At 39.3% G+C, this 24,209-nt stretch overlaps 1 protein-coding gene across 1 annotated transcript in view; it reads left to right on the top strand.

Annotated features, from left to right (window-relative positions):
• Sepsecs (Sep (O-phosphoserine) tRNA:Sec (selenocysteine) tRNA synthase) overlaps nucleotides 1-17,456 on the top strand; it is a 35,270-nt gene extending 17,814 nt beyond the window's left edge. The window contains exons 7-11 of the mRNA XM_013009209.1: nucleotides 1,739-1,868; nucleotides 2,257-2,348; nucleotides 11,969-12,062; nucleotides 13,821-13,911; nucleotides 15,843-17,456. Of these exons, the coding sequence (XP_012864663.1) occupies nucleotides 1,739-1,868; nucleotides 2,257-2,348; nucleotides 11,969-12,062; nucleotides 13,821-13,911; nucleotides 15,843-16,131 (696 nt within the window). The 3' untranslated portion in view covers nucleotides 16,132-17,456. The remainder of the gene's footprint in view (nucleotides 1-1,738; nucleotides 1,869-2,256; nucleotides 2,349-11,968; nucleotides 12,063-13,820; nucleotides 13,912-15,842) is intronic.
• The last annotated feature ends 6,753 nt before the right edge of the window (nucleotides 17,457-24,209 follow it).

Here is a 24,209-nt window from a genome sequence, read left to right as displayed (position 1 = left end):
TGTTCACAGTGTCATATATGCAGTGGTGGGAGGGCGTGTTCACAGTGTCATATATGCAGTGGTGGGAGGGCTTGTTCACAGTGTCATGTATGTAGTGGTGGGAGGGCTTGTTCACAGTGTCATGTATGCAGTGGTGGGAGGGCGTGTTCACAGTGTCATGTATGCAGTGGTTGGAGAGCTTGTTCACAGTGTCATATATGTAGTGGTGGGAGGGTGTGTTCACAGTGTCATATATGCAGTGGTGGGAGGGCATGTTCACAGTGTCATGTATGCAGTGGTGGGAGGGCGTGTTCACAGTGTCATATATGCAGTGGTTGGAGAGCTTGTTCACAGTGTCATATATGCAGTGGTGGGAGGGCATGTTCACAGTGTCATGTATGCAGTGGTGGGAGAGCTTGTTCACAGTGTCATATATGTAGTTTTGGGAGGGTGTGTTCACAGTGTCATATATGCAGTGGTTGGAGGGCGTGTTCACAGTGTCATGTATGCAGTGGTGGGAGGGTGTGTTCACAGTGTCATATATGCAGTGGTTGGAGGGCGTGTTCACAGTGTCATATATGCAGTGGTGGGAGGGCATGTTCACAGTGTCATATATGCAGTGGTGGGAGGGTGTGTTCACAGTGTCATGTATGTAGTGGTGGGAGGGCGTGTTCACAGTGTCATGTATGCAGTGGTTGGAGGGTGTGTTCACAGTGTCATATATGCAGTGGTGGGAGGGCATGTTCACAGTGTCATATATGCAGTGGTGGGAGGGTGTGTTCACAGTGTCATATATGCAGTGGTGGGAGGGCGTGTTCACAGTGTCATATATGCAGTGGTGGGAGAGCTTGTTCACAGTGTCATATATGTAGTAGGTTGAGGGTCTGGGAGTCGCTCAGGTAGAGTCTCTGCCTAACATGCAGGAGACCTTAGGATCTGTCACCAGCTCTGCAAAAATAAAACTGAAAAAAAGAAAAGACAATAGGTTGTCCAACCATCAAATGATAGCACTTAAATATCTATTTGGTAACTTAGTTGCATATGGTCTATAGTAGCTACTCTTGAACTCACTGCTTAATATTTGGAGGAGTCACTGTGGATATGTATTTTCAAATAAAAGGTCACAGAGGCCTGGGGAATCCATTCTTTCTTAGTCCAGATATAAAGTAGGAATCTCTGTTTCAGTAAAATTGCCAGTTGAACTGACAATGAAAACCTGCCCACTTTACAAGGTTGTTGTGAGGACTAACAGTTAATGTGTGAAAGCATTGTGTACTACACAGTTCTGCTTATAAGGAACATCATTTCAAAGCATGGTTTAATACTGAAAAACAATGCATACATGCAAAGAAAATAATCTTTAATCTGTTTTTTTGTTTTTTAGTTTTTACTGATACTAGGCTGATACTCAGGGTCTTGAGTTCACTCAGATTTGTTGCTCATTGCTGGTGTTCTGCCAATTGAGCCACAACTCCAGTCCAGCTTTTTGATAGCTAGCTACAGCTGGAGTCTGTCATACTTTTCTGCCCAGTGTTAGTATGGAACCTCCATCTTCTAGATCTCAGCCTCCTGAGTAGCTAAAATTACAGGCATGTGCCACCAGTGCTCAGCTTCTATACATTGTTGTGAAACAGTTCAGACTAACTAACATAGCCTTCACCTAAATTGTTTATCTTTTTATTGTGATGCTTATTTGTTAATAGCAGTTGTTTTCTACCCTGGCAACTAATATGAAATATTACATGTCATTTGATTCTAGGGAGCTCGGGTTGGTAGAATAGATGCTTTCGTTCAGAGTTTGGACAAAAATTTTATGGTTCCAGTAGGTGGCGCTATAATTGCTGGCTTTAATGAGTCCTTCATTCAGGAAATCAGCAAGATGTATCCAGGTAAATAAATAAAGTGTTCCTCAGAAAAAGTAGCTAACAAACAAAAATCTATTCATACATAGGCTTCTATTAAAAAAAAAAACAAAAACCTTAACGTTGCCAGGTCCTGGTGGCTCATGCCTGCAATTTTAGCTACTCAGGAGGCTGAGATCTTAAATTGTGTTTTGAAGCCTGCATGGGCTGGGAAGTCCTTGAAACTCTTATCTCCAAATAACCACAAAAAAGAGATAGCTGGAAGTGGAGCTGTGGTTTAAGGGTCTACCACTCAAGGACAGCATATGGGCTCTAAGTTTAAGCCCCAGGACCAGCACATACACACACAAAATTTAATGTTTAAAAAGTCTCCCCCACCCATCCTCTTAATGTAACATGTCCGTCTTTATTTCAGGAAGAGCTTCAGCTTCTCCTTCTTTAGATGTCCTTATTACTTTGTTATCACTTGGATCAAATGGCTATAAGAAGCTGTTAAAGGAAAGAAAGGTAAGTTCTCCTTTAGGTGTAAAATAATGCTCTTGACTAGCACAGTGCTTCAAATGTCCATCCTTATGTGGTCCTAGGGGATTTACCCAAATCTGGTTTTCAGTTAGTCATTTTGTCTTTTCAGATATTCTGAAGAATATCTGAGGACTGTTGATTGACTGGTTGATTGATTTCTTTGAGAATCTCCTGCATCAGAGATTCTTCTTTTTGTTTTTTAAACCAGTCTTGTCTTGAACTCAGGGCCTAGGTGCTATCTCTGAGCCTCTTTGTGCTTAAAGCTAGTGTTCTACCACTTGGCTACAGTGCCACTTGTGGCTTTTCCTGAGTTGCTTATTAGAGATAACAGTCTCGAGGACTTTTCTGCCTGGGATGGTGGTTGAACCATTCCTTAGATCTCAGCCTCCTGAGTAGCTAGGATTACATGCATGTGCCATCAGTACCCAGGCCAGGTATTCTTATTCATTAAAATTATCGTATAAAGATAGGGGTTCTTAAAGAGAATAGATAGATTTTCTGTTTAGTTTTTGGAAGGCTAAAGGTTTATTTTGGGCCAGGTGTGGTGTCTTATGTTGATAATTCTATCATTTTGAGAGGAACAGATCAGAAGGATTGTGGACAAAAATTTAGTAAGAACTCCATCTAAAAAAACAGAATCCTAAATGTATGGGAGGGGTAAGTGGAGGATTGAGGTCCAAAGCTGGCCCACAGTACAAATGCAAGATCTTATCTGAAAAATAATTGAATCAAGAAAGGGTTATTGCTATGGCTTAAGTGGCAGAGCACCTGCCTAGCCAAAACGAACAAACAAAACAATAACAACAAAAATTAAGTTGTGAGATGCCCATCACAGGAGGAATAACTAGGTAGAAGTTGATTAGATGATCCTACTAAAATAATTTTTCTTCCTTGTTATTGTTAGAATGCTGAACTCATTGATTATATTGGCTATGAGGAGAAAGGGCATGCTGATATGTGCTTGTAGTCCTGCCTCTTGGGATGCTGGAACATTAGGATTGCTTGAGCCCAGCAGTTTGAGGCCAGCCAGAGCAACACGACAAACTCAGGATGGAAATGTAGTTTAGTGGTAGAGTATTTGTGTCACATATATGAAGCCCTGGGTTTGATTCCTCAGTACCACATAACACAGAAAAAAGCTGGGAGTGCTTCTGTGGCTCAAGTGGCAGAGTGCTAGCCTTGAGCAAAAAGAGAAGCTCAAGGATTTTGCCCCAGCCCAGAGTTCAAGCCTCAGGACTGGCAAAAAAAAAACAAACCCAAAAAAACAAAAATAAACAAACCAATAACAAAAAGCCCTAAACAAACTGGACTTCATCTCTAACATATGAAAACTAGTTTAAATCAGAGTAATTCCAGAATAGTAGATGGAGACAGTGTTGGCAGGGAAAGTTAGATTGGTGTTTTACTCACCACTATCTGGATGAGCCAGGGCTCCTGATGCAGTTTGATAGGTATATAATGTTATGGTACTTATTAGCAATCCCTAAGATCTACTTTACATATTTTGAAATATTTTCAAATATATTATCGTATAGATCCTCTAACAACTTTATGATGAATAGAACGTAATAGAAATTAAAATTTTTTGTGCCTCAGTCCTCTTCCCCCTGTTAAATATTTCTATGGGGAACCAGTTTATTTTTATTGGGAGGATATTCCTTAAGGTTTGTATGATAGAGAAAATGATGTTCAGTAGTCATGAGGGATATGCAAATTAAAACGAGATACCACTACATACCTATTGGAAGTGCTAATGTTTAAAAAGAAACAAAACGTTAAAAGTACTCTTGACAGTGCTACTAGCTAGGTCTCTTTCAGGTTGAACTCATTGATACTACTGATAGGAATTTAAAGTGGTGCAGCCATTCTGGAATACTCTCTGGCAGTTTCTTACAAAGTTAAACATATACTTACCATATAAAGCAGCCATCCTACTTCTAGCTGTTTTGCTCGAGAATGAAAGCTTAAGTCTATAAAATATATATATGAATGCTTATAATGATTCTGCTCATAATTGCCTAAACCTGGAAACAACCCAAAAACCCATCATCTGATGAGTAGATAAACAAACTGGTATATCCATACTCAGCAATAAAGAGGAACAAACCACTGACATATGCAACAAAATAATGACTCTCACATGCATTATGATAAATGAAATGAGCCCAACTGAAAGACTCCATATTACATGGCTTTACTTACAGGCTGCAGTCCTGGAAAAGACAGAAAATAGGGATAGGAAAAGAGAGACTAGGTGTGGAGGAGGGGGCCTTTTGGGGGTGGTGAGCTGTTTTATATCTCAACAGTGGAAATGGTTTCATGGCTGTTAAGTTTGTTAAAATTCATAGAAGTGGACATTTGAAATTTTACTATATGTAAATTATATCTCAGTCAACCTGGCAACAGAGGTTTACACAATAAGGTTAAAATTACTTTTAGAAATTTCTAGAAGAAATCATCATAGTCATAGATGTTTTAGCCAAGAGAAGACAGATCTTTGTTGGCACTGTATATGTTCAGAGGCATGAGATGATGATTTCTATACACAGAAAACCTGTCCTGTTTACCTGAAAGTTTGGTACTTCAGGTGCCAGTGGATCTTAGCTTTCCTGTAGCTAGTTGTCTTCCTTGAACCTGCAGATTTTATTTCCTTATTTCCTTACTTAAGACTGTAAAATACTTATTAAAATAGAAGCTGCTTTCTGGCCTTTGTAAAGCATGTTGGCAGCAGTTTAGAAATTAGATATTTTTGCTGGGCACTGGTAGGTAGCTCACACAATCCTAGCTTTTTAGGAGGCTGACATCTTAAGATCATGGTTTGAGGCCAGCCTGAGCAGGAAAGTTTATAAAAGTCTTTTTTTTTTTTTTTTTGCCAGTCCCTGAGCTTCTTTGTACTCAAGGCTAGTGCTCTACCAATTGAGCCTCAGCACCACTTCTGGCTTTTTCTGAGTAGTTTATTGAAGATAAACATTGCATGTACTTTTCTGCCCAGCAGGCTTAGAACTATGATCCTCAGATCTCAGCCAGCCTCAGCACCACTTCTGGCTTTTTCTGAGTAGTTTATTGAAGATAAACATTGCATGTACTTTTCTGCCCAGCAGGCTTAGAACTATGATCCTCAGATCTCAGCCTCTTAAGTAGCTGGGATTACAGATTTGAGCCACCAGTGCCTGTTATGAAAGTCTTATTTCCAATAACCTACCAAAAAGCCAGAAATGGAGTTGTGACTCAAGTGTAAAATGCTTAGCCTTGAGCAAAAAGAAGTTCAGGGACAACACCCAGGTCCTTAGTTCAAGCCCCTGGACCAGCACAAAAAAAATCAGCTATCTTCCAAGTTGGAAATTTTTCTTCCAAGTCAGTGGTCTCTTCAGTTTCATAAACCCTCATATCCCTGTGAGTCTGTCTTGGCCCTGAAGAATGACAAGCCTACTTAACATAGAATGGCCTAAAGTAAGAACCAGTTTGTTTTTCTTTAAACTGAAAGTCAGTGAAGTATAGAAGTTGAGTGTAATGACATGCATATTTAATTTTCTAGGTATTCATTGAACACATATTGTGTGTGTGGGGGGGTATGCTTGGTTACTGGGGGTAGGCATGGTTACTTCACATACTGGGATACCAGCAGTAAAGAAACAACATAATCCATAAATTTTTTGTAACATTTGCATGAAGGTGAAAAGTTCTGTGGAAATAAGAAAGAATAGTACTGGGACTTAAACTCAGGACCTGTGTTCTGGCTTGGCTTTCTTGATCATGGCTGACACATTTGAGTCATGTCTCTGGTCTGTCATTTTGCTGGTTAATTGGAGATGTAAGTTTGCAGAATTCTAATCACTATCATCAGGTCTCAGCCTCCTGAGAAGCTGGGATTATAGGTATGAGCCACTGGCTTCCATCATGAATTTAATGTTCTTTTGAAGACCTAAGATATATACATAGATATAGTTGAGGATTTGTAGAAACAAATGAGTTAAAATGTTGATTAAAGAGCAGTTATTGTGCTTTTGAGAATACTTCCTGCCTAATTTTCTTACGTTAAGATTTTGGAATTGGGGCTGAGAATGTGGCTTAGTTGATAGTGTGCTTACCTGGCATACATGAAGTTCTGGGCTCGATTCCTTAGTACCAAATACATAGAAAAGGCTGGAAGTGGTGCTGTGGCTCAGGTGGTAGAGTGCTATCTTTGAGCAAATGATGCTTAAGGACAGTGCCCAGGCCCTTAGTTCAAGCCCCAGGACTGGCAAAAAAAAAAAAAAAGATTTTGGAATTGTTGATACTAGTGCTATCTTTTTTTTTGGGGGGGGGGGGGGGGGGGACTAGGAGCCAAGTGTTCCTCTACCAGTGAGCTATGCCTTCAGTACTGTTATTGGGCTGGTTCTTTTTCAGTTAAGTTCTTGCTTGCTTCTAGACCTGCACCCAGACCACCATTTGCCTATTTTAGGTTTCATGTCATAGCTGGGATGAAAGGCATGCAATATTACCTCCCTCATCACCATGATGGAGTCTCTCAGATTTTTCTGCCCCCGACTGGCTTAGAATTACAGTCTTCCTAGTCTTACCTCCCCACACAAGTTGGGGTGATAGGCATGCTCCACTATACCCAGCTATGGGTTGAGAAGGCATCTTGCAAACTTTTCTGCCTAGGCTGGCCTTGAACTGCAGTCTTCCTGAGCTCAGCCAAGTAGCTAGGATTCCAGGCATAAGCCAGTGTGCTTCTCTATCTTCATTATTTTGTTTTTTGGTATTCAGTGTTTGCCTTTAAACTTTTCAGTTGCTTGTAGGTGATTCCAAATGTACATAAATGTATATATTTACTTTGCTTGAATGAAAACCCATTCTCTTTGAGAGTCTCCTGCAGGAATATGTAGCTTAACCAGTGAATGGACCAGCAGGCAACACAGCTGTGCTTTTCATGGGTACTTTATTATCATTGAGGAAACACATGAGAGAAATTTTATGTTCACTGGTGTTCATGAGTTAGATGGCTCCATCACCATGTCAAAAGGTACCTCTGTAACATCCAGAACTTGTTCTTTTCCTTTTATTTGGCTGGTTGTAGAAGGGGAGGGGTAAACAGGAGCAAGATAATTACATCATGGCTGCAGTAGATTAGTACATGTCAATTGAAGTCCTGTGTGTGTTGTCTACATTTGTGCTAGGGATTGAACCCAAGTCCCTGTGAAAGTGCACATATGTTTTACTACTTAGCTACATCCCCAGCCCTGGGTGTTTTGTTTGTTTATTTTCATCCCGAAAATTCTTTGAGGGAACATCAAAGTCAGTGGGTGGAGAACTGACATTTTTCTGAGTGTCTGCTATATGCCAGGATCTGTGCCAGGTTCGTGATATTCATTCCTTCATGTAGTACTCAGCAAGATCATTTTGCATCTGGTACCAGAATTGCTTTAACCCAGGTCTGTGTGAGGCTGAAGCCTGTGTGCTTGTGTCTTACTGCCATCAGGGTGATGCAGGAGCCATAGAAAATTTTTGATCTTGTGACCTACCCTCCCTAGTAGAGATTTAAAACCCCGGAGGCTCTCAAAGTGCTAATTGGTTTTACTCAAAATTGTACATGGAGAAGTTACTTAGATCTGAGACCATCTATGGGAATAAATTTCAAAAATATTAAAGTGATACTTTGAGAATTCCATCATTGTAAGTAAATTCATCTTTGTTCTCTAACAACTTCATTCAATAGATCTTCTGTTGAAAGATGTGGATGTCCTCCATAAACCATAATTGCATATCTGTAGCATAAATATTGTTTTTTTATTGGATTTGTTGCAGAAGCCTTTTTTGTTTAGATGGACTTGCTTTTGAACTGTGAAAATTTAATAGTGATAGTTTATTGGTTCAGCTCTGGAGAAGCTGAGGCAAAGCTATTTTGCTCCAGCAGAGCTATTTATATACCATCACCGAGAGCTGCTTTTTATATTTGGTGCTATGTATACTAAAAAAAGAGTGTTAAAGGAAAAAAACTTAGATTCCTTTTGATTCTGTGCCCTTATTCACCACAATGATATTTTTAGAGGTTATTTCATCTAGCTCTATCTTTTCAGAAAAGGCTTTATCTGTTTCTCAGTAGAGGCAGACAAGGACTCAGCTTGAAGCCATTCCTTCTGAAGCCTTCCTTTTGGAAGGGTGAAAGGATCAGAAAGAGTAGAACTTTGTATGTGAATTGAGCCTCTTTGCCCTTAGCCCCTTCCTGATCAGCCCATCTGCTTCATAGGGAGGAGAAATGACCAGGGGTTTAACGGAAGAGTCCTTTAAGAAAGGAGGTTAAAATACAAGAGGTTGTTCCTTTGCGTTTCCCTATGCAAAAAGAACAGTCGTAGAAGTTGAGCCTCACTTCTGTTTTGTAGCTGGAGAAGACCATTATTCTGCTCAGCTTTCTTTTTAGAAGAGTGCTTTCCTGAACAAGGCGGCAGGTAATCATTTATTGTTGCAAATATCTGCTGAATTGGACAAGTGCACAAGAGGAATGACAGCCGAGTGGCTGCTCCAGCAGCTAGAATTTGTGAACCGAAGCTTAGAGGACAAATGAAGTTCTTAAAGTACACCAGACTTGTAACTTCAGTGTCCTATAACACAGCTAAGTTTGGAGACACTAGAAGATTTATAGCTCTAAAACTAGAGTCATTGAATCCCCTGAAAATGTTGACTATCAGGCTGGGAGACGGGGCCTCAACAGCTTGAGTGTAGTGCTTTTACCTCTAGCCAAGGCCTGCTGAATGTACATGGATCCTTGGTACTGGCCATAGTCAGGGACATTTGGTTCTGTTTTCCTCAAATGTGGGCTTCTGTGTATGCCTATGTACCTTCAGTGTCATCCATCCATCCATTCAGGCTATCATTGAAACAGCTTGCTTGTTATGGTTGCCTTTGCTTTATTACCCACCTCACAGGACATATTATAATAATATATGGAGTATCATTTTCATCTTAACCTGTAATAAGAAACTGATAAGACTTTTTTTAAAAAGATGTAATTTCTGATGTCTTTATAAATGTTAACATTTCAAAATAGATCTACAGAAACTCCCTGACTTACATACTTCAACTTACAATTTTTCTGATGTGAAAGCAAAGCATACTCAGTAGAAACTCTACCTTTTCTCATTTGTTAATTTTTTTTTTAGGCAGTACTGGGACTTGAACTCAGGACCACATGTTAAGACCCTTTTCAGATTCTGGAGAGAGAGTCTAGATGTTGAGTTTCTTGACTGCTAACAGCTTGCAAAAGGCCATATGAAAGATAATGCTTAATATAATTCAACTTCTTTTCCATTAACATCTTGAACTATGGTGTAAAGTTTTGTATTTTCTTAAAAATATAGCTGACATTAGCATTTGGGTATATAGTTCAGTTTATCTCTAGTGAAATTTTTAAAAATTAAGTTAAATACAGCACAAAGGACATAGAAAATCAATAATATTTCATTTAAGTAAGATCTTTCTATATACATTTGCTTGGGTTGCTTATAAATTTCTTCCTTCACAGAAATATTTTATAATAAATGTCAGTTATAGATTTTAACTGTAGCAAAAAATAGTGCAAGTTCTGTAATACCTTTAATATATCAGGTAAAAAAATTGCTTAGCTAAGTATTAGTATATAATGCAGTACAATCTCCTAAAAGATATTTCTAAAGTGTAGTGATGTTAATAGGAGGACATTTAGAACATTAATAAATGGAATATTGTAGAATTTAGTGTATTGCACTTTGAGATACTTAAAGCTTCATTGCTTATTGGTTTACCTAACATAACCCTTTACACAGAGTAAGAGATACTATGTATATTTACTATTAAATATGAGCTTAACTCAAACATTTTTCTTGTACCTAATTATTCCCAACTAGAGGTATGTGAGATTTAGTTATCTTACTATTCTCTTCATAAAGACTTCTGTTCTAATACGAGCTACAGTTACTGAATTCCAGTTGGTTGTGGTAGTTTATGATTGTAACCCTATTACTCACAAGGCTGAGGCAGGAGGATCTGTAGTTCAAGGGCAGCCTGGGCTATGTAGAGACTCTTATCTCAAAAAACAAGCAAAACAACATCCTGAATTCTGGTGGCATTAGCAAGTGCTTCAGAGAGCTAGTTAAAACTAGTTTATTAAAGTATTAGAAACTGAACATTGGACAGATTCAGTTTTCTAATAGCTATGCGTGCATCACTAACTTTAAAAGCACCCTTTAGGGTTGTTGCTAAGGAAACATTTCCTCTTTTTTTTCAGAATAGCTAACTCAAGTACAAATTAAGTACTCACGGGTTTCTGGCCACATTTCTGTTTAATGTTTCAGCCAAACTGGAGAGAAAATTATTTTAAATTGGTCTTCATCACTGAAATGCATAAAACTTCAACAATATATGCTTAAGAGATGCTTAAGGGTAAATGAAGGGTGGGGATGGTTTTGTTATTAGATATGAACACTAAGTGTCTATAAAAGACATTGATTGCCTGCTTCCAGGTTATCAGACTTGTTTCTGCTAATGAGAGCTTGATGAATTTGAATATAAGGGAGCATTAGATAGACAGATGCCACTTAGGACATTAAGGCTAGTATAGATGAAGAAAAACAACATTTATTAACTAAATGAGATATATGGCTACTTTTAAAAGAAAGTAATAAGCATTTAAGGTAGCAAACTAGATACTTTATTATAATAATTAAGAATTTATCCTGCAACTGTAAATTCTATCCTTTATTAATGCTGATAGAGAACTAAGCCATGATTTGCTCTAATTGCTATGAAAAATTGTTGTTTTAAAAAATTCCATTTGTTTATTTAACGTTCCATTTTCTGAAGGAGTATTGGAATATTGGTCTCAGCCAGTAAATCTTTTGTATTAAGAAATGATGCTTCTAAATGATGCTTTTTTTCCATTTCTGAAAATGATGACAGTTGCCTCTTTAAATATTTCTCTATGTTTATTTAAGTTTTAGGATTTTTATAAAATCGATCCTTAGAATGCTACAATTATGCAATGTCGTTGATGATCATTAAATAAATTGGTTCTTTTTGCATTCAAAAAGTGAAGATCCACAGGCTTACTGAAGCCGTCTGTACCTATGACTCTGTCAGGGGATAAGATTTCTTCTAGTCGCTGGGAGAAGCATAGAGAAAATGGTTGGAAGTGGGGCTGGGGTGGTAGGCAGATGGGGGAATGACACAAGTCATGGAGCTGGGTTTGTTGGTTGAGTCACATGTGGGGGCCTTTAGAGCTAAAGAGCATTTTTTGAAGTTACAAGAGAAAGTCTTGACAGAATGGGCAGGATCTAGCTCTTGCTTTTGAAAAACCACACTGGCATCTGTGTAAGAGCAGCCTGTACAGGGATGGAGGAATAAGCAGATAAATCATTTGCTGTGCCATTACTATGTCCACAGGTAAGATTGATGGCTGCTTGGATTAGAGTGAGAACTCTTGACTGGTATCATGGTACATACCTCTAATCCCATCTACTTGGGAATGGGGACTAGAGGATCAAAAATTCTCAGCATGCTCAATATAATAAGACCTCATCTAAAAAATAAAGAAAAGAAAAATTCCAAAGGATTTACAGTGTTTATTTGGTTATGACATTTTGTTCTTGCAGGAAATGTTTTCCTATTTGTCCAACCAGCTGAAGAAGTTGTCAGAAGCCCACAGTGAAAGACTGCTGCAGACACCCCATAACCCCATATCATTAGGTACCTTCTTTGCTTAATGAAAGAGAAACAATACTTATCATCCTGCTTTAGGGACAAGAGGACCAACTTCTGTTGGTATTTATAGAAAAAAAGAGAACTCTTTCATAATATATTTCTGTGTGTGTGTGCCCATTTTGGGGCTTAAACTGTCCTTGAACTTTTTTTGGTCCAGGCTGGTGCTCTGCCACTTGAGCCCAGCTCCACTTTTGGCTTTTTTTTTTTTAACTGGGTAATTGGAGATAAGAGTTTCATAGACTTTTTTGCCCAACGTAGCTTTGAACCATGTTCTCAAATCTCAACCTCCCAAGTAGCTAGGATTATAGGCATGAGCCACTGGCACCTGGCTATCTATATTTATATATTTATTTATAAATTCATCCCAGTGTTGATTTGTAAATTGAGAAAGCTAACCTTTAGAAATATTTTAGTGTTTTTTTCTAAGGAAAAATGTATCCACTGAGAGACTCAGAGTCAATATTAAATGGAATGAAGATAATCACTTTTTTGGCGGGGGGTCTGGTCGTGGGGTCTGAACTCTGGGCCTGGGCGCTGTCCCTCAGCTCTTCAGCTCAAGGCTAGCGTTCTACCGCTTGAGCCACAGTGCCACTTCCGGCTTTTTTTTTTTTTTTTTTTTTGCTTATGTGGTGCTGAGGAATCAAACCCAGGGCCTCATGCGTGCAAGGCAAGCGCTCTACCACTGAGCCACATTCCCAGCCCAAATGGAATGAATATACAAAAAATAACTTAAGTCATGTTTCTAGCTCAAATGCCTAGGTTACCAGAAAGAACTCTTTAAATAATTATCTTGGAGCTGAGGGTAGTACTACTATTATTATTTGCTTTAGCTGCACATGTTAAGAGAACTCCGTGTTTATTATAATATGATTTTTTTGTATAGGGACTATATATTTTGACATATAATTCAAGAGCTATTAAAATGATAATATGAACATTAACTTTTTACACCCTTAAACAGCTTAAAAATCAATATCATTACCTCTTAATTTAGATATATGAAGTATATGTTTTCTATTTTCTATATATCTGAGAAAAGTGAATCACCATGGCTGAAATGGGCTTCTTATATAATAAAAGCCATCCCAGTATTTGCTAGTGTACAGTGTGATAGTAGTAAGATTATTAATTCTGCCATGTCTTAGCCTCTAACCTCCTTTTTGCTATCTCTAAAATAGCAGTAATGATCCATCATATACAGAATTATTAGAAGGTAGGTGGAGATTATGTTTGTAAAATGGAAAGTCAGTAGCAGGGGATGTTAGTCCTCAGTAAAGGATAGCCAAAATATTGGTGGTATACAGGTTGCAGTTTACTACTCAGTCTCCCAATGGTAATTTCCATTTCCATATGCAGATGTTGATCTGACTCAGTCATATATACATACGTATGTACATATACAGATATATGTATATACATATACATACACATATCCCATGTACTTAAAACGTGGTTTGGTTGAATTTGAATAAATAGCCATACTGGTCATGTCATTGATCAGTTTAACTGGAGAGATTACATTTCTAGGTGATATAAAAATGCTGCTCATTCTGAACATATTAATGTATACAAGTATGTGTTTTGCCTGATATGAAAACAAATCATGGCTGTAATTATTAAGTACATTAATCTGATACTGGGCTCCTTAACAGTGGATAAAGAGTAAGCTCTGTTGTTAACATGCTTTGAGTAATGTTTGTGCTGGTGAACCAAAGTTTATTGGGGCACTTTTTTCCTTTCTAGCTGTGACACTAAAGACACTAGATGAGCACCATGACAAGGCTGTCACTCAGCTTGGCTCAATGCTTTTTACCAGGCAGGTTTCTGGAGCCAGGTAAGGATGTTTAAAAGAGACTTTGGTTTATTTGCCTTTCAGAGTTAACTAATGAAGCACTTTCTTCAACAAGGGTCCCCAAGTACATACTCATCTCTACCAGGAATTCATTGTGGGGTAAAAGGATGTCAAGATAGAGGACTTATAAGACTATTATCTACCCACTCATGGGTGTTTTATGACAGTCACAGAAAGATAAGAATATTATTTGTTGTAGGAGACAGATTATCTTGATACAGATTTTCATTTAATTTTAATTTCATTTCCTTTATTAAATCATCTTCAGTGGTGTCTCATTATATCAGAAACAAATCATCTTCAGTCTGAATTTAAGTAAAAAGGTTAAGAAAATGCTGCTTTCTAAAGGGTTATGTAATTCTTGACCAAGTACTGCCTTAGAAGTACCTACTGTGTTTCCTTTTATAAATGCATGGCATCCAATGAATCTTATATATTTGATGCATGCGATAAGAGAAAAATAACTTAAAGTTTTTTATCCAAAACTTTACATACTTTTGTTGAAGAATTTCATTCTAATACAGGGTAGAAATTTTACGTCAAAGGATTGTTTTGTCTTTAATTGGTAGTATTAGATTTTAAACTCAGTCCCCTCTCCCTGTCCCTCACTCTTGAATTATTCAGGCAGTCTGCTGAGCCATGCCCTCAGTCCTTTTTTGCTGTATGTTCTTTTTTTGGCCGGAGTCTCATGCTTTTTACCCAGGGCCAGCTGTGGACTGTGATCATCCTACCTACTGCTTCCCTTGTAGCTGGGATTACATGCCTGTGCTGTCATGCCTAGTGTTCCTATCCTCCCTTTTTAAACATTTCAAACTTCTGTTGCATGGCACTGACCACATGGGTCAAAGTGACTTGACTTACATATGTGACACCAGATTCCCGACTTAGCACAGTCTTGTTACTTCTTTGAAGAACCAGTAAAAGTGTTTGAGATTCTAGAGCTTCTTGTTCTTTCCTGGAAGATAATCAGTAAATGGTTGTCATTATACAGGACTTGTTAATGTAAACTAACAGTGTACTGTATAATTTCATGGTTTGTTTGCATAGGCCATGATTTATGCCTGTTTTTCAACTTTTTTTTTAATTTTTATTTATTTATTTTTATTGTGAAAATACCGTACAGAGGGGTTACAACTACATGGGCAAGATAATGAGTACATTTCTTTTTTTTTTAATTTAATTTAATTTTATTTGTGAACATACTGTACGGAGGGGTTACAATTACATGGGCAGGATAATGCGTACATTTCTTACCAAGCATTGCAGCCTCCTCCTTTGGTTTACCCTTCACATCCCTTCCCCTGAGTACATTTCTTATCAAGCATTGTAGCCTTCTCCTTTGTTTCTCCTTCCCACCCCTTCCCATCCTCTCTCTGTCCCCCCAACTTCTTTTATTTTTGGGTGTGTGGTACTAGGGTTTGAACTCAGGGCTTTATACTTGCTAGGCAGATGCTCTAGCACTTGAGTCATGCTCCATGCTTTTTTTTCCCTCCCTCCCTCCTTCCCTTCCTTCCTTCTTTCCCTGTTGTTGCTCTTGTTTTCTATTCTTTCTTTCTTTTATTTTATTTATTGACTTTTGCCGTAGTTATTTTTCAGGTAGGATCTTATATTTTTGCCCGGGGCTGACCTGACTGAGAACCTCCTACCTATGCCTCCTATATAGCTGGGATTACAGTGTGAACCACCAGCTTATTTTTTGAGTTTAGGTCTTGCTAACTTTTTGTCTGGATTGCCTCCCACTTCAAACTTCCTATCCATGTCTCCTAAGTTGCTTGGCTTTTAAGCTTGATCCACTGCCCTGACTGGACTTCAGCAAATATGTGGCTTAGAAACACAGATACCTTTTGTTTCTGGGTAGCATTCTGCTCACAGCAGCAGGCACATTATATTGATCAATCTTTTCTCCCTTTCAGGGCTGTGCCTCTCGGGTCTGTGCAAACTGTGAGTGGCTACACTTTCCATGGCTTTATGTCCCATGCAGATAGTTACCCCTGTGCTTACCTCAATGCTGCAGCAGCCATCGGGATGAAGACACAGGATGTGGACCTGTTCATAAAGAGACTTGACAAATGTTTAAAGGCAGTAAGAAAAGAGCAACTTCAGGAGAACGATGTATCTGGAATTGACAACTGTGACAAAACAAAAGATGTGGAGACTGCAGAGGTGGCTTTCAAGCCAGATAATGTACTTCTTGATATGTAACGGGGTACTTCTTTCTGACATGATGGATCTGGTTTTCTGATTTTTTTCTTTTTTTCTTTGCTAATTTGAAAGAAATGATGAGGCTGCAGAACAGGCAGGCCATCTACAGACCAGACTAGAGATGTTTGAATTGAGAACTTTCAGAGAATATTCAGCCAATTTATAGACCTTTGATAATTGCTTTGGTTTTTATTCTTAGATCACCTCAATCCTTATAACCCTTAAGAGGTTGTAATATACAGCAAGCATTTTTATAATTGCTAGGGTATTTGCCAATTAGACATTATATTATAGGTCATTCTGACTAAGAAAGATTGTAAATAAAGTTCCCTGTCATTCTTTCTGAAATATTGAGGGCGTCTTCCTAACCTCCTAAAATCACTCATGTTTCTCATCACACAGACTTGAGATCTCTCTCTAATGCTGCTTATTACTGGATCTTTGTTCTGATATCTCCATGTGCCTAAAGAAGCAGAGATATGCTGCAAACTTCAGTTGAGACCAAAAAGCGACAGCTCTCCACAGGGGAAGATTTGCTTATTTCAGGCAACATCTAGGGCTATGTTTGGTTATCACAATGGTGGGATGCCCTTGACAGTGGGTGGGTGGAGGCCAGTAACACTGCCCAGCATCCTCCATTGGGCAAGGCAAGTTTCCATAATAGAAGCCCACAGCACCAGTGCTGAGGTTAAAACGGCTGTGAAGTAAACTGAAGTAGTTGCTGCTGAGTAACTATATGACTGTAGTTACTTGGCATCAGAGTTATGTGCTGCATGACAAGGTTCAGCCAATAGTGGATTCACTTCTCCAAGGGACATGTTGGTCATCTCATTGGTATAAGCACATGACATGGTGTTCTCAAAACTACAGATGAGCTAATTGTGCATCCTAGAACATATCTATTGTTAAACAACTGTGACTGTTCTCCAAAGGTGATGATTACATTAAACATTATGAACTATGCTGTCTGGAGAAGCTTTGGTGATAACCAGGATCACCATTCTAAACCTGTCATCATACCTTGTTTTCTACGGCACTGGTACATTGTCCTATTTGAGCAAGTGAAACTTTATGGAGGAACTGATTTTGTTTTATGCAACCTTTCTGTATTGACTCTTCTGCTCAGGATTGGTTCAATTGGTTATATGGGCATTTTAGGACCTTTTTTGCTGAGGAAGTGAATGTGGTATAGGATGATAAGCAAGTGTATTCGTCACTCTCTGCCTGAATGCCCATTTTTGAATCTGAAATTTACAGACTTACTGCTTTAGCAATAATTTTTGTTGATTTTTTGTTTTTGTGCCAGTCCAGGGGTTTACACTCGGCATGGGTACTCTCTGAGCTTTTGTGCTCAAGGCTCACACTTGAGCCACTTGAGCCACAGCATCACTTCCAGCTTTTTGGTAGTTAATTGAGATAAGAGTCTCATGGACTTTCCTGCCTGAGCTGGCTTCAAACTGTGATCCTCAGATCTTGGCCTCATGAGTAGTGAAGATTACAGGCATAAGCTACCAGTGCCTGGAAGCTTTAGTTAATTTTAAGAAATAAACTGAGATCCAATAGCCTGATGAGTTAATGAAACTTCTGAATACACCACCATGCCAAAGCTGGTGCTAAACCTGCTCTCTGAGTGGGGCATTGCTTAGCCTGAGGGATTATCAGGGGCAAATATTGTGTGACAAATGATTTTGAGGAGCATCTTTAACCTACTTAATGTGTATCAAATACTCCAAGGAAACTCCTTCAGTAAAGACTAACCCACATTGAAAATACTCAAAGAAGAGACCTTGTTTTGGAAGTACTTAGATTTGAACTGCAGTTCATTGTACTTGTAAGGCAGGCACTATATCACTGAGATATACTGCCAGCTTGAGTTCTCTCTCTCTCTCTCTCTCTCTCTCTCCCTCCCTCCCCTCTCTCTGTCTCTCTCTCTGTCTCTCTCCCTCCCTCCCTCCACTGCATAGGGCCTACTTCTTGCCTCGGTGTGTAATTGAGCCCAGCCTGCCTATTTTATGCATCAGGTGTGCACCACTACACCTAGCTTCTTCCATTGAGATCTCAGCTTCTCTGTGGTTGAGATGACAGGCATAAGCCCCTAGCATCTGGCTAGAGGAAGTACTTGCTAACATTTCCTTGAACATATTTTAAAAAAACATTATAGTAGCAAATGCTGTGTTGACTTGTGGATTGCATTTTCCTTATTGACTTAGCAGTGTAAACTCTGTATGGGAAAGGGTTTTCTGGTATGTTGATAACATTGTGTATGGCCTGAGACTGTAAACATGAGTGCAGATAGGCTCTACTCATTTTAATGAATAAGTTAGAATGCTTCAGACACTGGCTTGATGACCATTCAAATCAAGACTAGATTGAGATAAGACATTTACAAACATGAAAAGGTGATTTTTTAAATGCATTATATTTCTGCGGTTCAGATATTTGAACACTTCTTTTTTCTTTATGTGTTGGTACTAAGGCTTGAACCTAGAGCCTGGGCACTGTCCCTTAGCTTTTCTAGTCAAGGCTGGTTGGTCTACCACTTGCACTACAACTCCACTTCTTTTTTGTTTTTTTACTAGTCATTTGGAGATCAGAGCCTCTTGTTTATTGCTGCCCAGGCTGGTATCAAAGCATGATCTTCCTCCTGGTAGGAGGATTACGGGCGTGAGCCACCAGTGCCTGGCTAAACATTTCTTAGGTAGCTATAGTAACTTGTTTTAGAGGTCTAAATTTTGGATGTCAAAGATGTGTGCTATTTTCTGTGTGAATCTGACACTGAAATGTAGACTCAGGAAAGCTGAAGGGGTGCAGCAAAGGAGGGTGATAGTGTGATGTCAGTGCTGACAGTGCAGCTCAGTTTATGTCAAGCCAAACTGCTTTACGGAATGAGAGATCTATACTGTGTGATCATTATTTCACTGCAGAAAGGCCAGAGTCGAGTGACTAGCAAGTGTTTCCTCATCTGCAGCATATCAGCAATTCTTAGGCTTCAGCTGCTGAATAGATAATAATTCTAATTGAAGATAAATTACATGAACCCACATGTAAATGATAGATATGTTATAACATCTTACTCCTGATGCATAAAATCAGCTGCACTTATTATGATTAACTTTTCCTCTTTCTAGCAGTTTTGACATTCCTGCTCTCTTTCTGCTGCTTCCATTGTGACCTTAAGGTCACAGAATTCAGATTTTGAAGGGACATTGTAGTTTTGCACAGTCAGCTCTTCCTGTCCATATACTGTCATTTCCACATAAGAGTATTTAAAAGTCTGCACATAAAATTCCTTGCTAAGACTTGCTAATGCTGATTGGTTAGCCTCAATGAGGCTGTAATGTAGAATTTTGTAGTTAGAGTTTGAGAGTTCACTGGGCCAAAGTAGTCTGCCTAGAACAGAAAATTGAATAATACAAATATTCTTTTGATTGCTGTGTAATGTGTTACTACTATTCATATGGCAAAGAGAAGTATTTTAAATCAAACTCTCAATTTGGTTCTTAAGTCTTCTGCTGATGAATTCTCACTATATCATGGAATGATATGTGATACCAGCCTTTGAAACCCAGTGTTCAACTATAAATCTTGCCACTTAGCTTTTTGTAGTGGTTGAATTAAGTTGTAGAATATGAATTATTGAATACAGTTCAGTTCAGCCAATAGGCACTTGATGTACAGAATGGTAAGTTTAAATATAACTTAATTTTTTTCCTAATAGTTTGACCCAGCACGTAATTCTGCTGGAGTGCTGGGTCTTTAACCACCCCATAATAAGAACTGTCACTGAGGCCTGACCTACAGAATGAGCTTTTAATTTTAGACTCTGCCTATGGTTTCCATAGGTTTTAGTAAAATTTATGTGTTTATACAGCTGCAATTTTTTCCTACTGGTTATTATTTCAATGTGAATTAGTGCCCCATCTTGAGAGTTATTTTTTTCCTCTAATACTAGCATTTGAACTCAGCCTTGAGCTGAGAGTTAATTACTATATCCTTTCATACAGCTATATAACCAATGATTGAAAACAACAGAAACAAAAAACAAATGAATCTCATTCATATTCTACTAAGACAAAATTTTGAAGTACACACACACACACACACACATTTGGTTCATGTAAAAGTTATGTTTCCATAGCTCAGTGGTAGACCATTTGCCTAGCAAGTGTGAGGCTCTGAGTTTGTTTTTCCTACTGTCTTAAGATGTGCTGATTTCTAGCATTTGATATGCAAGAATTTGGGTCATTTCAGAAATTTCATAATCTGTATAATTTGGTAAGAACCAGTTGAATACGCTGTTAAAAGTAGAAAAGTGCATGCCTTGTCTGTCACACTGTTGATTCTAATCTACATAGTCTTTAACTTACTGCATTCTTTGTGCCTTACTTCTTACTTTCATTTGGTCCACCAGGTGTGTACAACAGATGATGGGTTGAAGGCTACTGAGGATGTATCTGTAATTTTCCCCCTTCAGGGAAAGGCCTTCAGCAAACTCTGCAAGCGTTTATGCTGTTCTGTTTTTATCAAGCGGTATCAACATGAGAGGCTGGGTTTAACTGTGGCTGGGAATTTTCACCATGAGAATATGATGTAATGTCAGCCTGCTCACCTGTAACTTACCAAACAAGGGAAAAAAGGTTTTCCAGAAATATTTTTGGTATAGACTTTGAAAATAAATTTATAATTTATTACATGCAATAAAATTTTAATAAATCACTGGCAGTGCATTATCTTATTGTACTTAATCATTACTACAGATAAAGTCAAAGTACAAATAACAGACACTAAATTACTTACCCATTTTTCTGGTTCAGTCATCAGTAAATTTGCCTAGAAGCTAACAAGAAAAGTCAAATCTAAAATGAGAACCATGAGTCATGGTTAGGACTAAATTATTACCAAAAAAAAGGAGAGCAATGACATTTCAAGAGCCATTGTTGGATGCTTAACAGTATTTAATCTTCTCTAAAACAGTTTGCCTTTGTTTGAGAATAAAATAGTATCATTTCTTCAAATTCCATTTTTGTGCTGTTTGAATAGCTCAGGCAGTCGTCAGTCTTTGACTAGAGGTAGATTACTGCCTTGGGACTTGTTCTCCATGTGAGTTCACACATTTACCCTCTGTGGATCTCATTCTCATCCTCCTCATTCCAGTAAGGTTGTGGAACTGGTACAACCTTCTAGGATTGGAGATTAAATGAGAGAATAAGACAGGTGTGTTTAATTAAGCCTGAATAAAACAGCATTAACTATGACTAGTGCCATGATACTCTCTCTACTAATCTAGGTAGATTGAAATTGAAATGAATTCCAGGAGAGTCATTAATGTATTTTGTCTATTCTCCGGTGGAAATTTATATAGTTGATTTTATATTCCCCCCCCCCCCAGGGTTTTCCTAGTTGGCTTTTTATTCATTCCCCCTGGGTTTGCATTGACATTTGAGAACTGCAGAAATATTCAAAGTGCATTAACTGTTTTATGCATCTGAAATTGCAGATCATAACCTAAGAGAGATACTGAGATTAAAAGTTCATGTCACAGTGACCTCCTCATGGATTCTCCTGTCTGACCAAAGAGTTTGGTACAGTCAGCAGAATTACAAGCACAGCAATTCAGTATATTTATCCTCATTCTCACATAGGTTAGTCGACTCTGGCTCCTTAATATGTATCTTTAGCTGATGTGTTTCCTGAATGCTGTCTATACTCGTACTCACCTAACTGCCTAACCATCCCTTGGATGTCCAATAGACCTGCCAAAGATAATTCCTTGATCTTTGCCCCAAGATTGTGCTCAACCCCAACCTACTTATCTCACTGTCCCTACTCTGTCATTTCTACAAGTCTGGGAATTATTCTCAACTCGTTTACCTCCTCCATCTAATAAAGACGTCATTTTGCATCTACTCTGAACTCTTACTCTGAATCAAGCCATTGTCTACCTTCCCTGTGACTAACCACGTTTGAACTGCCTGTGTTTCTTGTATTATAGAGCTCCTTCCCACTCCCCATAAAGGGTCTCCCTGCTTCTACCCACGCCCCTTTCACAATTTCTCAGTGCCACAACCAAAGTAACCATTCTGAAACGTCTCATCACTTACCAGCCCCAAGCTATTGCATTGTTCCCCATGCTACTCAGAGTGTAAGCCAAAGTCCTTGTTTGGGCTTCGGCGGCCTACAGCACCTAATCAGAACCCTCCCTCCCCACCCCCACCTCCTTCATTTTGATTGTGCTTTCCATGCTTTTCTCCTCCAGCCTGGTACACATTGCCTTGGCACTGGCTGCTCTCGGCCTGGGACCATCTCAACCCAGATGCCCGGCTGACTCCCTTAAAGCCTTCCATTTCAAAACGGTAGCTGTCTCCACTCCCTTAACATTACATATGTAAACACTGTCTTAAAATGGAAGGTCAGAGCCAGGTGTGGTGGTGCTCATTTGTAATCTCAGCTATTGCGGAGGCAAGGGCTGGAGGACATTGAGTCTGTAAGGGCAGAGCTTCCTATCTCAAAAGCAGAACACCAACATACAAAAGGACTCGGGGCATGGTTCAACCTAGTGTGTGTGAGGCCTGGATTCAATCACCTAGCTTTGAGGGGGGGGGGGGAAACTGGCCATGAACAGCAAGTGTTCAGATCACCTGGAGTCCTTGTTTAAATGCAGATTGGATTCCAGTAGATCTGGAGCAGGTGTTTCTAGAAAGCTACATGTCTAGATGATACCTCTAATACTGGCCTGTAGCCCATGCTGTGAGGCAGAGGTCCAGCCTACTCTGTAACTTGAATATTTATTGTGTCATTTTGCTTACCATAAGTACCACCAAAACCGTTCTGTTCACTTACAGACCCTAGGCGCCTACATGGCACCTGCCACACAGCATACACTCAACTGTTTGTTGTATGAATGATGCAGTGGGTATTATTAAATATTTATGGAATTGTGTGTGTGAAATCCCATTGTGTTGCATTGAAGGTGTTCAGTAGTTTGTCTCTCTCAGTATAGAGCCCCAAACTTTGCTTGAGGTGACAGACACGAAGGAGTTTCTCTCTTTCTTTTTTCCTTTTTTTGTGGGTCATGGGACTTGAACTCAGGACTAGCACCCTACCACTTGAGTCACAGCACCACTTACGGCTTTTTCTGCTTATGTAGTGCTGAGGAATCGAACCCAGGACCTCATGCATGCAAGGCAAGCACTCTACCACTGAGCCACCTTCCCAGCCCACGAAGGAGTTTCTCAAGTCTTCTGTAGGAAGAGATTTGTTCCCTGGCTGTTAGAGTGACGCCCACAGCCCACGGCCCACAGCCTCCCATTCCTTGCATCCTTCCAGGTTCTCTCAAGCCCAACTTAGCCAGCCAGTGTCCTGACAGCTAGTCAAGGGTGAGCTCCATTGGGCTGGCAAATAATGTCTGCATCACAGCTCCCCATCTCCTCCCCTGTGTTCTTGGACAAGTGTTTTCAAGAAACCTTTTGGAAGTGGGGGTATGTCTCAAGTGGTAGACTACCAGCCTTGAGCAAAAAAGGCAAGTGGAAATGTGAGGCCCTGAGTTCAAGCCCCACAGTACCAGCACACATAAATAACTAGAAATTGGGATGTGAAAGTAAAAGTGTGGTTCAAGTGGTAGGGCACCAGCTTTGAGGAAAAATTAAAAAAGCCAAGCAAGAGCACAAGGCCTTGTCTTCAAGTCCAGTACCAGCACAAAAAAGGCAAACACTGGTGGCTCATACCTATAATCCTAGCTGTTCAGGAGGCTGAGATCTGAAGATCATGGTTTGAAGCCAGCCCAGGCAGATAAATCTATGAGACTTATCTCCAGTTTACCACCAAAAAGCTGGACGTGGAGCCATGGATTTAGGGGCAGAATGCTCTGAATTCAAGCCCCAGTACCAGCACAAAAGAAGAAATCTTTTGTTCTCTTACACTTGCCCCATCACTGCTTCCCAGAGGGTCCAGTCCTTGCCTGTGGTCTATACCCTGCTGCTGCCTTTCTTCTCAACTTTTCTCCCCTTGCTCTAAACCAACTTGCCAAACCCCACCCCACACCCGCTTAGTACTGTCTGTCCCAATAATGCTAATCTCAA

The sequence above is a fragment of the Dipodomys ordii genome, unplaced genomic scaffold (assembly GCF_000151885.1).
Source record: "Dipodomys ordii isolate 6190 unplaced genomic scaffold, Dord_2.0 Scaffold8, whole genome shotgun sequence".
Taxonomy (NCBI): domain Eukaryota; kingdom Metazoa; phylum Chordata; class Mammalia; order Rodentia; family Heteromyidae; genus Dipodomys; species Dipodomys ordii.
The sequence above is the reverse complement of the archived record's forward strand: the minus strand, read 5'-3'. Positions and strand labels throughout refer to the sequence as shown.